The sequence below is a fragment of the Astyanax mexicanus genome, chromosome 13 (assembly GCF_023375975.1).
Source record: "Astyanax mexicanus isolate ESR-SI-001 chromosome 13, AstMex3_surface, whole genome shotgun sequence".
Classification (NCBI taxonomy): domain Eukaryota; kingdom Metazoa; phylum Chordata; class Actinopteri; order Characiformes; family Acestrorhamphidae; genus Astyanax; species Astyanax mexicanus.
The window spans coordinates 50,950,150-50,966,912 of record NC_064420.1 but is presented as its reverse complement, the minus strand read 5'-3'; the positions used below and the strand labels follow the sequence as shown (position 1 = coordinate 50,966,912).

The 16,763-nt window shown below is 37.6% G+C and overlaps 1 protein-coding gene across 3 annotated transcripts in view; it reads right to left on the bottom strand.

Moving 5' to 3' along the window:
• Nucleotides 1-16,763, bottom strand: part of LOC103042003 (cadherin-4) — a 626,601-nt gene that overhangs the window by 10,597 nt on the left and 599,241 nt on the right. For all 3 annotated transcript variants that reach the window (XM_049463121.1, XM_049463120.1, XM_049463122.1), the window contains 3 exons: nt 10,852-10,994; nt 2,896-3,129; nt 505-738 (listed from right to left, as the gene is read on the bottom strand). In XM_049463121.1, coding sequence (XP_049319078.1) covers nt 505-738; nt 2,896-3,129; nt 10,852-10,994 — 611 coding nt within the window. The remainder of the gene's footprint in view (nt 1-504; nt 739-2,895; nt 3,130-10,851; nt 10,995-16,763) is intronic.

Here is a 16,763-nt window from a genome sequence, read left to right as displayed (position 1 = left end):
ACAAAATCAGACTTGCAAGAAAGTTACTTTTTACAAAAGAGACAAACGTTTAAACCTTTCTTTTTTTTTAGGTTTCTGCTGAATTCTTATAACTAATACAAGACTAATGTTTATTTAGTTGCAGTAGCAAAAAAATCGTAAATAATACAATATTTTTCACTTTTTTTCTTTTCCATAACAGCAAGAATATATTTATTGCAAAAAAATAACCCTGAAATAAGGTGATTTTGTTTTAGGGACATATTGCACCACTCCTAGTGTTGACTTAACTAGAGCTGTTATTCCTAATTTTTATGTTATAAAAAACAGGTTTCTACAGATTTACACACTTTATATTTGAATTGATAATAAGCAGTTAACTATGTTTCTTTTATGTTTAAGTCTTTGGATACTAAACACTAAACCCTGACCCCTGTTATATAATTGACCCTGATTAAATTGCAATTCCAGCCAGTGAAAGAATTATCTATGTAGAATTGAGTACTTGAGTATTGAGTTACTCACTCAGCAGTATGATGATGCAGATGAGGATGGCTATGATGGCTCCTGTACCCAGTCCAGCAGCCGCCACAGCGCCGACCGCAGTGCAGTCTCCGTGTGCATCACAGGGACACACCTTCACCTTTATGATGGAGCGGTTGGACAGAGGAGGGTTCCCCGAGTCCGACACGGTGATGGGTACCTCGTACACGCCGGACTCCAGAAACTGGATCCTCAAACTCAGCCGCGCGTAGTCTCCTGAAAAGAGAGAGAGAGAGGTGGGTTAGGATATGATTCAAGGCCTGGGTGTATTTGGTTTTTGGAGTGGAGAAAGCAGGTAAATTTAATTTATAACAAATAAATGAGATTAACATTAATGTACCTTAATAACATAACGACAGTCCTGTGGAGTGCTCTAGATCTAGACTTAATACAGGCTTTATGTAATCAGTAAACTCAGCGCTGTGGTGTTCAGAATATAAACAATAAATACATGTTAAAGTTAGCTGAGCTAAATTTCTTGTTTTCTATCATGTATTTTTAATTGGTTTTTAGGCAAGCAAATATGTTTTATCCGATTACTCGGTTAATTGAATAGTTTTTTCAGTAGAGTACTTGATTACTAAAATAATCGATAGCTGCAGCCCTAGATGGGTGTTTCGTTTTTAAGATTTGGGGTTTAAATTAATATGGTCAGGGAATTCAGGATTGGGTATTTGTATTAATATATAAAGTATGTATGTATAGATACTTTAAACACAGAAGAAAAGAAAATATATAAAAATCTCTGTAAATGAAGCAGTGCAATTTCTATGGTTTTTCTGAGCTTTTCACACTAATCTCGCTTTATAGTTTCCATGTTGTTACAGCAGCAGCTGAAGGAGAAGCTGGATATTTTTTTTTTTTTTTGCCTTTTATGCCTCAGACTCATGTATGTGTAGAATGTATAGGACTAACATGCCTTGTGGAGGAATGCAAAAATGATCAACTTAACAAACCGGATACTCTATACTCCATCTTTCAGCACACATATTGAGTAGCTATTAGCACAGCAGCACTACAGTCACCACTAACCTCACAAACCAGAAAACACTACAAAACTACAGCTATAGATATAAAGCTATAAAAAACTTACTATACAAGGTAAAGATCTATCTGTAAATGAAGCAGTGCAATAGATGTTGCTAAAGGTCGTTAAATAATTAATTAACAGAGCAAAGTGCAATGATTATAAAAGTGACTGATGTGCCATAGAAATATAAATATGCATACGTTACAAAATAGTTCTGAGAAGTGAATCTGTAAATACCCAATCATGTATGGATAAAGTTTGGATGTATGTTTTTTGTTTATTTTGCAGTGGATATAAGGATTCAGGGATTTCGGATTGGATGAGTTTTATCTATGGCGTTGTAAATTTAGCAAGGGTGTATGACTTTAGGGATTCATAGATGGGTTTTTGGTAAGTTTGGGGGCATGAGCTTAGGTTTTAGCAGTTAGCTAGCCAGAAACTCCTCCTGATGTTCTACCAGTCTGTGGTAGCCAGCGTCCTCTTTTACACTGTTGTGTGTTGGGGAGGCAGCATCAGCAAGAGGGATGCTGGACGACTGGACAGGCTGGTGAGGAAAGCTGGTTCTGTGCTGGGATTAGAGCTGGAGTCCTTAACACCACTGGCAGAGAGGAGAGCCCTCAGTAAGCTGCTGAACATCATGGACAATGTTCACCACCCTCTGCACAGCACCATCACCAGGCAGAGGAGCTCATTCAGCGGCAGACTGCTGTCCCAGTCCTGCTCCACAGACAGACTCCGAAAGTCTTTTGTTCCTCAGGCCATAAGACTGTTCAACTCCTCTCAGCACAGCAAACTAAAGACTCTGTGAAACTTTTTCATTCCGGCCACTCTGGCCACACCATGGACACACCCCCAGCTATGGACACACTCTCAGACTTGCTGATGCCTAGAACACTTTTTATAGTTCTACCATATTTTGCACTAGTAGTTCATTCACTAGTTAATTCATCTACTGTTTACGTATCTTTTGCACTGTTTACGTATCTTTTGCACTGCTTAATTTAATTTAAATTATTATATAACTGTGTATTTGCACTTTCTGTTTGGCTGACATCAGTTATCCTCACATTATGCACATCAACTGGTGTTCACTGTCTATTGTGTTCAACTGCACTACCTCCATTCTCCATCTCCATCTCTATCTATCTATCTATCTATCTATCTATCTATCTATCTATCTATCTATCTATCTATCTATCTGGGTTTGAGTTTTGGGCAACAGTAAGGTTTATATAGAATATGGGGCTTATGACTTTGGTTTAAATAAGAAATTCTGTAGGGCTACATTTGAGTTTGTGTGATGGCGGCTGAGCTGAAGGTGTGATGAAAGTTGCGTTTCCTACCGTTGAGGCGAGTGATGGTCCAGTTCCTGCGGATGGCGATGGGATGAGGGGGCAGTTCAAAGACGAAGGGGCCGACGTTGGGGTCAGTGTCTGCGTCGGCGGCGGTGATGTTGATGAAGTTAGCGTTCGCTCTCTCGCAGATCTGAGCCTCGCGGGGTACTAACGACGGAGCGTTATCATTCACATCAATCAGATAAATCTGCAGAGTTCCTGTACTGCTGGCTGGAGGAGATCCTGAGAGAGAGAGAGAGAGAATATTAAGATTATTAACATTATTTAATAGTACTGTAATTTGTTTTATTACTACAGATTACAATTACAACCGACACACATTTTAGAACTGAATCTGAGCGAGAGAGAGAGCGAACAAAAAACACAAAAAGATAGATAGAAGAATGACTAAAGATAGGGAGGGTAAAAAATAAATGAACTGAAAAGAAATAGGAAGAAGAAAAACAGAACAGTCAAATAACATTCAATTAAAATAAGATAGGAACAGGAGAAAAAGGGGAAAACGAAAAGAAAAAACTAAGAGTTTAACTGCAAAAAAAGGGGTAGAAGAGAGAGAAAAAGAGTAAAGAAAAGTGAGTGTTGAACTGAGAAAAGAAGACCGATAGATACTTTATTTATCTCGAAGGAAATTTTGAAAGAAGAGGTAGAACTGAGAGTGAGAAGACAAGGAAATGAAAGACAGAAAAGAGAGATAAAGCCAAAAAATGAAGAGAGAACATTAGAGAAACAAAAAGAGCGAAGGAATAAAAATGAACAGAGAAAAGAGAAGTGGAGGAGAAAGAAGCAAAGAGAGAAAAAGATTAGTGGAGGAGTTAAGGACAGAGTGAGGTGAATGAGAGCAGACACTTTGCCTTTCTCCCAATTAACCTCGCCTCTCTTTTTCTCTTTTGTCTTCCTTTTTTCTCTCCCTTTCTCGTTTCTTCACGTCTCTTTCCTCTGTTCATTTCAATTCCCTCTCTCTCTCTGGGTGTGAGTTAAGTGTAGCAGCGGCTCTGAGAGTAACGAGTGTTTCTAATAGAAAGTTGAAAGGCTGGCGATGGCCGCAGCTCCTCTGACATTTAATTTATGCGTGTGACCTAATCATCACTGCAGCAGAGGGACTCAATCACTTTTCTATTAGCGCCACTTTGGAGAGGAATTGGCCGTTTATGCTGATGTAAGAGCGGCGCTGCTGACGTTCACTCCTCCCACCAACTTCCACAAACCCTCCCTTCAGCTGCTGCTGTAACAACACGGAAACTGGACAGCGAGATTAGTGTGAAAAGCTCAGAAAAAACATAAAAATCTCATTTATACAGTTTCCTCACTCCTAACCCAAATGCATTCAGTCAGCCAGCACATACTCTGCTGTATTTTGTTGGTTTGGTTGTTGAATGTAGTTTTGTAGCATTTTCTGGTTTATGAGGTTAGTGGTGCTGAAAAGATGGAGTATACGGTGTTCGGTTAGTTAAATTAAAATTACTTTTTTTCTTTCCTCCACAAGGCATGTTAGTCTTATACATTCTACACATACATGTGGAACTGCAGAACAAAGAGCCCCTACAATCAGCCCTACACAGAGCTGCTCTAATCAATAACTTACAAATATGATCTAATCGGTTCATAGGATCACCTATATTACATAAATATATATAAGTACTATAAGTACGCATAGATAGCTTATGAAGCTGTATTATCGACTCATTATGTTTAAATCAGTAGCATCAATTTATCTTATAATGCCTATTATTATACCACAGTTAGTTTCGACCCTGCTATCTGAATGGCTGAGAGGGGTTCTATGAGTGCCATTATCAGCCGGTAATGCACTGTAACCGAAGCTCTCCATATATTACTCCGCCACGTACAGGTAACCTAGCAACAATGCAGCGCTTACAAACCAAACAGCGCAGCTACAAACAGATCCTATTTTCTCCTCCTCTTTAACTCTAAATCTTTTAATAAACGGCGATAACTGAACTGCAGCCTCGCGCCCACGACCACAGCGCCAATAGTATTACATGTCATAGCATTCACGTGTATTATTGCTTAATTTATTGTTCACTTGTTTTTTTGTATTTTATCCAATAAAAAAGATATTGTATCACAGGTTTAATTCAGAATCTAAAGTGTGAATTATTTTGTTGTAGCACTGGAGCTATGAAGCTAATGCAGCTAAAAATAATGAAAGCTTATGTATACAGATTAGCATAATGCTAACCACAGTCCTAAATCAACACAAAGTCTCCTTAAATTGAAAGTATTGAGAAATATGTTATGTAATATTGGCACTGGTGGCACTAGTGGTTGCAGGCATTAGGTGATAGCACTTTTCCAATCATATTATGGGGTCGAAACGAACTGTGGTTCGATGTGAAATAATATTGTAAGATGTTTTAACGTCTTACAGTGTGTTATAATGTTTAGCAGTGTGGTATAAAGGGGTTTTGTGCTCCTCAGTAGCTGAACTGTGTGTACTGGATATAGAGGAATACAACAAACCCACAAACACGAAAAAGTAACGAAGTGTTTTCAGGCTTCAGAGTTTGTGCTCTTGCTGATTCCCGACTGACTGCAATTTCACAGCCGTGCCTCACTGAACAGATAACACATCTCCTGATTAAGATAAGGACTGATTTAATCAGATCTGTGTGGAGGGAAAGAGATTTAGTAATTTGATACGGAAACACTGCATATAATCCTCCAGAGAGAGAGAGCGAGAGAAAGAGAGAGAGAGAAACTTCATTATGTACAACAAAGGGTGATTATGAGGTCAATTTAAATGATGATATACTGTTATGAAAGACGCTGAAGGTGGAGTGTACTTATTTGCTATCTGTTTATGACAATTAAAACCAGACTAAAGTGATGGGCTGCAGAGTAACACGTCTTTAAACTGAAATTAAATCGGAACAAAACGAGTTGTTAAACGACCGCAGGGACAACACCCCTTAAATCAGCATCATTATTTCTTAAAGTGAGAAATTTAGCCAAATGCCTCATTAACATCTGCTGTCTCTGGCAGGTTGATGAGACTATTGTTTTTCACTCAGATGGAAGAAACAGTAAGTAATCAACCATCACATACGGTAATTACAAACAAATACTGATTATTTATCAGCTATTGTGTGATTCTACTCAGGTATTTTGATAGTTTTCGGAGGAACAGAAGAACAGTGCAGATGGAGGGGAATATTAAAGAGAATGGAGGAGTAAATAGGGACAGATAGAGGGGGATGAAGGGACAGATTGAGCTAGATGATGAAACAGAGACAGACACAAATAGAAGGTTCCACTGACGTTGATACAGAGACAGAGAAACTAAACAGACGAAGAGACAGAGATACAGACAGAGGGACAGACTAACAGCTGAAAGGACAAAGATATATCGACCACTAAAAAGAGAAAGACAATGGGACAGATAAAAAGAAAGAGACAATAGGACAGTTAAAAATAAAGAGAGGGAGAGACTGACAGCTAAAAGGACAAATATAGATTAACAGCTAAAAAGAGAGAAAGACAATGAAATGGCTAAAAAGAGATAGACATAGGAACAGACTGGCAGCTAAAAGGACAAAGATGGATAGATTAACAGCTAAAAAGAATGATAGCAGTGATAGCTAAAAAAAAGGGGGAGAAAGACAAACGTACAGCTATAAAGAGAGATAGACATTGGGACGGCTAAAAAAGAGAGGAACAAAGGAAAAACTAAAAATAGATATACAGAGGGACAGCTAAAAAAGAGAAAGACAAAGGCACAAAGACAAATTTAGATTAAAGAACAGATATACAGAGAGAAAGACCAACACAGCTAAAAGGACAGATTTACACAGACAAAGGAACATGAAGATGCAGTTTGAGGGACAGACTGATGCAGACAGAGGAAAAAACAATGGAAGGAGAGAAAGAGAAAAACAGAGGGACTGATCAACAAAGTGAAATGGACAGACATACAGAGTTGGAGGTACAGAGGGACATGTGGACAGGGACAGAAACTCTGCGAAAGGGACAGAGAGACAGAGGAAAGGAAAGTGAGGGTCTATTTTTGGTGATGTTGAGGATTAGGCTGTTGATGGAGAGGAGGATGATGGGAAATGCCTTCATCACTCTCATTTCCCCCACAGCACCTATTACCATAATCCCCCATATTACACACACACACGGTTCTGATTTCAGAACCGTCCCCAGAAGGTTCTAGTGTGTGTTTGTGAGAGGCTGGTTTTGAATTTGTGATGGTGCTTTAATGAAGGAAGAATATAAATGAATGGTTCGGGCAAGACAGAGATACAGAATGAGTGATAGATGGACAGATCGAAAGACAAACACAGATGGAAGAAAAGACTGATTGAGAAGGACAGACAAATAAAGGGACAAATTCTCACAGATGCAGACAGACAGATTGATCTAACTGATTAATTACATTGATCAGGGTTCATACCCTTTTTAACCAATACATTTTCACGATCATACGATTTGTAAAACATCAGTGCAGACACGAACAATAAAACCAAAAATCAACTAAAACTAGATTTAAAACTGATTATAGCAGGTCTAAAAATAACCTGACACACAATCTTAAAAATAAAATGTGAGTCAGATCCTGAAAGCTCCTTTTTGTAGACCTAAATTACTGAATTAACTCTGAGTTTACGTTATTTGTAATCTCAAATTAGATACAAAAAGAATTGTAGACCAAATTTCCATGACTTTTCTAAAACTTTCTGGGTATTTTTATTTTTCAAAATTGTATCCAGGCCTGGAAATTGCTATATTCAAATTCCATGAGTTTTCCAGGTTTTTCATGACCGTATAAACCCTGATTGATGTAGATAAAGGGACAGATTACAGAGCTAAAGGGACGGAGATATAGAAAATGAGATGTGGAGAGAGACAGATGGACAGAGACAGGAAAAGGAAACGTCAGATGGAAAGACAGAGAAATTCTCAGATGCAAACAGACAGATTGATCTAACTGATTGATTACTTTGATGTGGATAAAGGGACAGATTACAGAGCTAAAGGGATGGAGAAAAAAAAACTGAGACAGACATGTAGACAGAGAGACAGATTAATGCAGGCATGATTGAAAAGGGGACAAACATAGACAGATTGACAAGGTTGCAAACAGAGGCACAAAATAAAAGACTGTGAACAAAGATAGAGGAAGAGACTGATGCAGAAGGATAGATAACAGAGAGACAGGTGGACACAGACACACTGATCAAGCTGATTAATTACATTGATGTAGATGAAAGGACATTACAGAGCTTAAGAGACAGAGATATAGAAAACGAGACATGTGGACAGAGACAGAGGGACATATTAATGCAGGCAGATGGACAGACACACAGCTGAAAGAACAGATAAAGAGACTGATATAGACAGACTGATGCCTGCACAGAAAGAGGGACAGACTGACGAAGATGCAAAGAGAGGGACAGAATAACAGACAGTAGGGCTGAACGATTTTGGAAAATAATCTAATTGCAATTTTTTATCTATAAATTGCGATTGCGATTTAAAATGCGATTTTTTTTGTCTTCTCAAGTATTTTTCAACAACAGAAGCAATAAATCAATCTGTTCAATAATAAACAATGTCAGATTTAAAGCACAGATAACAATAAAGCAAAAAAATCTATGCTTTTCCTTTTCACCATTTTTTTAATTAGGAAAAACAATAGATATACAAAATTTAACTTACTGCTCTCCAGCTAGTAACATCATGAAAAATTAAAGTGCAAAAAACATAAAGAGAATCTGCTTTAACCAACTCGTTATTTTCTGTATTTGAAGATGCAGCACTGGTCGTTGGCATTTTAGCCTTGCAAATACCATACGAGGCTTTGTGGTGTTTTTTTAAATGCTGAAAAAGGTTTCTAGTGTTACCTCGCGTCGTAGCAACAGTAGCAAGGCACGTTTAGCACAGTACCTGACGTTGAGCAGCATCTTCTTTTTTAAAGCCAAAGTAATTCTACACAACTGATGTGTTCCTTCGAGCCTGCAGCCATTGTGCAACAAGGGCGTGTTCACACCTGTAGTTCGTTTCTAATGAGTTCGTTTACTTGGAGCGTTTTCTCGCTCTGTTCGGTCTGGTTTCCCACAGGCATAAATGTAAACGCACCAAAATGCGCATCAATAAACCACGCGAGCAGCCTGTGTCCTCTGATTGGTCAGAGCTGTCTGACACGGGAGTACGTTAAATATAAATATACGAAAAAAGTAAATACAGCGAGAAGATTTTGTGTTCCAGCGCAAATATCTGTGCTTTAACACTGAACACTGAAACGCTGCACTTTCAAACACAGTGTTTCTGCATGCAGCGCAGATTTATACATAATAAACAGAGCAGTGAATGCAGCGCGTGCATGGACACAGTGTTTGTTCACAGCTGTGGTAATTAGCGTTATCTGGCTAATATATCAGTTTAAACTGTGCTTTATCAGCAGTTTAGCTCAAATAAATGGCTTATATTTAATAGCTGGATCCGATCGAGACCGGATCACGTTCTCACCACAAGAGAACCGCTCCAGAGTTCGTTTGGTACCAGACCGAGACCACCTCCTCTAGCTGGTCTCGGTCCGGTTCTTTTGATCCGCACCTGAGTGCGATTACTGTTTTTACACCTGCTCAATCGAACCGCACTAAAGTTACAAACGGACCAGAGTTCATTTTAACCGGACCAAATAGTGCTGGTGTGAAAACGCCCTAAAGTGCGCTGTGTTGACTTCACTTCTCCACCTCCCTGCCTTCTGCTCGGGTATGCTCCGCTTGTCCTCGGCTCGGCTCGCTCCCAAGTCACGTGACCAGTCAAATCGCAGCCAGTGCGGTTAGAGAATCGCGTTTTAAAATATCGCGAGATTATCGCAAATGCAATTAATCGTTCAGCCCTAACAGACAGAGGGACAAACCGACAGATAATAGAAAATAGGACGTGGACAGAGACTGAGGGACAGATTAATGCAGGCCAAAGGACAGATAAAGAGACAAACTAATATGGACAGACTGACGAAGATACAAAGAAAGGGATAGAATAACAGACAGAGGGACAAACTGACACAGATGGAGGAAGAGATTGATGCAGAAGGATAGATGAATGGAGAGACAGATTGAGTACATTGATGTGGATGAAAGGACATTATAGACCTAAAATGACGGAGATATGGGAGAGAGGACATGTGGACAGAGGGACATATTAATGCAGACAGATACAGGAAAAGGAAAAGACAGATGGAGGGACAGATTGATGCAGACACGTTGCAAACAGAGGCACAGAATAAAAGACTGAGGACTTAGATAGGGGAAGAGACTGATGCAGAAGGATAGATAACAGAGAGACAGATGGACGGAGACACACTGATGAAGCTGATTGATGTAGATGAAGGGACATTACAGAGGTATAGAAAATAGGACATGTGAACAGAGACAGAGGGACAGAGCTAAAAGAACAGATGAAGAGACAGACTGATATATACATAAATGAAATAACAAATAGAGGGACAGAGTAATAGAAAAACTGATGCCTGCACAGATGGAAGAATGGAGAGATGGACAGAATATCAGAGACTGAGGGACACATTGAGTACACAGCAAATTACAAATAAAGAAAGTGGACGAGTAGGAATATAAAAAAGTAGAGTGATTGTGAGACAAGAGGTGAGAGACAAGAGAAAAAGAAAGAAAAATTGAGAGTAAAAGTAAGAAGAGAAAAGAAAGAATAGGTGATAAAGGATAAAGCAGAGAGAGAGAGAAAGAAGAGCGAAGGAAAGACTGTTTGATGCTGCGGATCGATACGGCATGTCCGCCTCATTCGGCTGGACCATTCCCCAGATCATCTCCTTCATCCCTCCATCCCTCCAGCGCAGAGAGAGAGAGAGAGACACGCTTTATCACTCTGTTTTTCCTGCAGCTCTCCTCAGGGAATCTCTCTCTAGGAGGAGGTGAAGAGAGGAGAGCGGTAACTCACCGTTATCTGCAGCGAGGAACGTGGCTTCGTAGATGTTCTTCTTAACGTAAATGGACTCGCGGTCCAGAACGCCGGTGGTGGTGATCAGACCGTTAGAGGAGTTGATGGTGAGCCAGTTAGCAGGGTCAGCTAGCTTAGCATACCTGCAGATAATCAGAAATCATGGGTTAGTTAGTGACTGATAAAATAATTTTAGAAATTTAAAATCTAAAACCGTTGGGGTTGACAAACACGTTGCTACGTACAATATGTTTCTTGATATTTCAATTTACGTTTTTGCAATCATATAGCTCAACTGCTAAACTCGTCTTCTGCCTGTCACCATCTATAATTGGTTGTTTATACATTTATGAGTTTATTTTGTGTGAAGAGTTGATGGTGAGCCAGTTAGCAGGGTCAGCTAGCTTAGCATACCTGCAGATAAGATTATAAAACATGGGTTAGTTAGTGACTGATAAAATAATTTTAGACATTTAAAATCTAAAACCTTTGGGATTGACAAACACTTTGCTACGTAAAATGTTTCTCGATATTTCTCGTTTATATTTACAGTAAGCTTAGATTCTCAAATATCTCCAGCAGTAAGGCTGGAGCATTAGCTGCTAACCGTTTAGCGGCTAATGCCACCCTACAGCGCTACACTGAGGAACCCTGAGTGTTTCGGTAAGCCAGGGCGATATTAGCTAGCGGTTTGCTTTACATAGGTGGTTTTAACACGATAAACAGCCTGATATACTCACCTCTGAATGGTAAAAGTGTTAGCGCTTAGCGGTGTGGTTAGCGGCTAATGCTAATACTGCTCCAGCCTTAGTGCTGGAGAAACTTCACTGAAACTCCTGTATAACTACTAAATATTTCAGCAAAGAGGCTTTACTGCTCCTTAATACCTGACTGATAGAATTCATACATAAGGAGCACCGGATTATAAGGAGCTCTGATGATTTTGGTAAAAAATTAAAGGATTTTAAGTGCAGTTTATAATGCAGAAAATAGAGTACATGGCAGCAAGTAAAAAAAAATCCTAAAAATATAGATAAACCAGGATTGAACCAAGACAACTTGAGCTTGGCATTTAGTTTAATGAAACAAATGTGGAAATTTAGTTAAAATACTCCAAAAACAACATAATATAATGCTAAATTTTGCTAGCCTTTCTAAGTCTATCAGTGTGCTACATGCTAATCCTAAAGGTATAGCCTATAAAACTACTAATCATATTAATAGTAACGGTTCGGCAGGTGAGTACACACTATATTAACCTTTCAATGTCAACAACTGCAATCAAGCTTTACTGATAACTGGCTGAGTTTTTCTTATCTCTGTGGAGGAATTCTTCTTTACAGAATTATTTGATTCAGACACACTGGAGGATTTTCCAGCATAAACATCCTGTTTAAGATCATCCACAACATCACAATCATCAATCATTAGACTTTAAATAGACCACTCCAAAACCTTCATTAAGACTCTATAAACATATGCATAACACATTATAATGCATTCATAAGGCATTATAAACATGGCTGTACATATTTATTAAACTCTATAATTCATCATAGCCATGTTTATTATTCATCATAAACTGTGATTATAATGCATTAATAGCTGTGTTTATAACATGTTATACATCAATACCAAGAAACTCAGTCCCAGCTTACAGACTGTACAATGACTAAAAAAAGCTTCCAACTTATAAACACACCCTCAATAATCCTATAAATATATTTTAACCACTCATTAATTATACTTGTCTTGAATATAATAATAGTTATAGTCAATTATAATGTATTATAACAGGTCTTTGTGTGCTCTAAGTAAACTGACAGACTTTTATTGTGGGACTATATTATTAATGATAGATATAAACTATTTTAACATGTATAATATAAGCATAGCTTATAATATATTATGATCAGTCATAAGTCATAATGCTTAATAAACATGGCTATAGTGGGTTATGAATTTTTATAAATATTTATAACCATTTTTATTATGCCTTATGGATGCATTATAATATATTATGAATGTAGTTATAGAGTCTAATAAAGATGACATTCATAGAAAGTGTTACCCAAATCTGTATGGGACAAATCAATTTTCACAGCACTGTTTAGTGGATATTTGATTGATTCACACGTGTACTGCACACTAAAACACTAGATAGATGATGATGGTGCTCCAACAAGTACTTTTAAGATAGGAAGAGGCTGGGAATAGAAAGTCTTCTCTGCACAGTAGAGACAGTTACTCCAACAGGGCGGCGACGATTGTTAAAATAATCTACAAAATTGTTGAGTACAAATTTTGTTGTCAACTGGGGACAGAAGCGCAATGTGAGATAAAAGATTACATATTTACTCCTTAAATATCAGTACTTTCCACAATTAAAATGCCTTTTAAATCTCATGTTAATCTGTTTCTTTAGTTTTTATCTGAGGTGGAAAAAGTACTGAAAAACTGTAATTAAGTAAAAGTACCTTTACTTTGCAAAAATTCCACTCAAGTAAAAGTAAAAGTACCCATCTAAAAATCTACTCGAGTAAAAGTAAAAAAGTACTCAATTTAAAATGTATTTTGAGTAAACGTTACATAGTTACTTTTAATTGTTTGATGTAAAAAAAGTACAAATCATAAATTACATTTTTTAAATTAATTATTATTCCAAATAATAATTTGGATCTTTCAGGCAGTATTTGTTCAGATCACCCAATAAAACATTTTTAAGAACAAGTAGTATAGGTTTCTATCATCCTTTTTTTTTCTTTACTGTTAAAAATTTGCTTATATAAGTGACTATAAACTGTATTTTTGTAGTTTTACAGTTCATTATTATTTTAAACTTGCTATTGCTATAACTGATATGTAGATGTTTTTTTTTAATACCCAAGCAGATTGTTTAATGTTTCCAATAAAAACTTAAGGAATTATCATTAAAAACATGAAATCATACAAAAAAGAATGTTGGTCAGCACATGTGCAGTGTCGCAAAGAAGCACATATCGACGGGTAGCATAACTCGACAGAACACTAGTTCCCCCGAGCACAGCTGATTCACACAGCGTCTCTCCCGCTAACCGTAATAAACACTGCATTGAGAAGTTCAGCTGCGCTGCCATGGAGAACAAAACTCAAATTTCTTTTTTAATTCAGACAATTAGTTTTTTTCCCCCCAGCATTTTATTTTTTACTCAGTAACGGGGAGTTTTCCAACGTAGCGAAGTAAATTACTTGAGTAAAAGTAAAATTACCTATTTTAAAAACTACTTTAAAAATTACAAGTTACTCATAAAATCTACTAAATTACAGTAATGTGAGTAAATGTAATTCATTACTTTCCACCTCTGATTTTTATTGATGGAGAAATAACTGTTGACTAATCGACTAATCTAAAAAAATAAACCAAAATAATCATTAGTTGCAGCCCTTTAAGAATTCAGAATAAATTATTTTTAATACCCTTTAGAGGACAAAAAATTAGCAGGTTTCCAAATACTTTTTTTGTCCATGTAGCGTAGCTCATGTGCTGAAAATAAATAAATAAATAAGTGTTAAAAGAAAGAAAAACTAAAAGTACTGCTATTTTGTTTTGACGTTTTTGCTGAAGTTCCCGCGCCTCTACTTCAGCTTCCATTGTCTTCAGTGTCTTCAGTGTCTCAGCTTTGCGCGTCTCTTCAGTAGTTTACAGTTATAAACACTGACATTACATTATAAACAGCGTGACTGCAGGGCCGTTTCCCAGCAGCTCGTCACCAAATACGACCCGGGAGCTTATTAAAAGCGTAGAAAATGAGGAGAAAACGCTCCTTATCTCCGTTCCCTCGCCGCCGTCTTAAACAAGCTGCTCTCTTTAAATAGCAGCAGCTCACAAATCTCGCGTACAGCTGCAAATTAATTAGCGAAAGTGTTGCTTCAGAAGAGCAATAGAGATTAAAATCTGCAGCCCGAATGTCGTGGAGTGGCCGTTAATCTCGCCGTTCTGGTGTTTAATATGCAGAGAGGGGAAAAATAGAGTATCCTCCATCACACAGGGCTGGAATTGGCCCAGGCTGAAGGGCTATTATTGAGTTTAATACACTTCTCACAAGTTTTAGAATATCTGCATTAAGTGCTGTTTGGGGAGTTTAATTAAAAGGTTGTTTAAGGCTCTGAAGGGTCTGCCGAGCGGGGATTAGACTATTGTAATGGAGTTTTATCATCAGCGGCTGTTAATCCAGTTTTAATGATAGAGGAGAGCGAGCGCGGGGAGAAGGAGAACGCCTCATTCTTTCACAGAGTGAGGGATGACGGTAAAGGAGAATGAAAGGAATGAAGGTTGTTAAAATCCATCACATCGTGTTCTGCGCTGGAGGTAGAGGCTGAGCGCCAATTAGAAATAAACTCAATAAACTCAATAAAATCATCACTGTACTCCTAGCTCTACCTCACACTCCCACCAAAAAAGTCTTTATTACAAGTCTTACACCTTCTATTGTAGTTTCTAACTTCTTCTGTTCTTTCTCGCTGGACACTTTATTAGAAATACCATTTAAATACCACTGACAACTCTATTAACCTAACTGCACACTTCATTAAAAACTCCCATTTCCATTCATTTTCCAAACTGGCCACTTTATTAGACACTACCATTTCTTTTCTTTCTAAGCGGCTGCTTTATTAGAAATACTTACAATAACTTGAGATTCCATTCATTGACAACTTTATTAGAAATCCATACTTTGTTCTTCTCAACTGGCTACTTTATTAGAAACTCCCATTTCCATTCTATTCTTCCTAACTGTACACTTTATTAAAAAATACTATTGCTATTGTTTCTAACCGGCTACTTTATTAAAAACTCCTATTTCTATTCTTTATAACGGAATACTTCATTAGAAACTCTCATTTATATTCTTCCAAATTGGACACTTAAATTAAAAACTCCCATTTTTATTCATTTTCAAAACTGGCCACTTTATTAGAAACCCTCATTTCTATTCTACATAACTGGCAACTTTATTAGAAACTCACATTTCTCTTCATTTTCCAAACTGGCTACATAATTTGAAACTCCAATTTCTATTCTTTCTAACCGGACACTTTATAAGAAACGCCTCTTTTGGTACTTCCTAACTTGCCTTTTTATTAGACACACCCATTATTGTGATTTCTAAATGGCCACTTAATTAGTAACACCTACTATAACTTGTGTTTCCATTAATTGGCCATTTTATTAAAAACACACACTGTTCTTTCTGCCATTGTTGTTTTATTAAACACATCTACTCTTCTGCTTTCTAATCTGGCACTTTATTAGAAACACCAGTTCTATGCTTTCTAATCGGCCACTTTATTAGAAACACCAGTTGTATGCTTTCTAATCGGCCACTTTATTAGAAACACCAGCTCTATGCTTTGTAATCGGCCACTTTATTAGAAACACCAGTTCTATGCTTTCTAATCGGCCACTTTATTAGAAACACCAGTTGTATGCTTTCTAATCGGCCACTTTATTAGAAACACCAGCTCTATGCTTTGTAATCGGCCACTTTATTAGAAACACCAGTTCTATGCTTTCTAATCGGCCACTTTATTAGAAACACCAGTTCTATGCTTTGTAATCGGCCACTTTATTAGAAACACCAGTTCTATGCTTTCTAATCGGCCACTTTATTAGAAACACCAGTTCTATGCTTTCTAATCGGCCACTTTATTAGAAACACCAGTTCTATGCTTTCTAATCGGCCACTTTATTAGAAACACCAGTTCTATGCTTTGTAATCAGGCACTTTATTAGGAACCCCAGTTCTATGCTTTCTAACTGGCCACTTTATTAGAAACCCCAGTTCTATGCTTTGTAATCAGGCACTTTATTAGGAACGGTGTGTGAGCTGCACAGTTGGATGAAGTCTGTAATGAATAATCTGAGAGGAGCT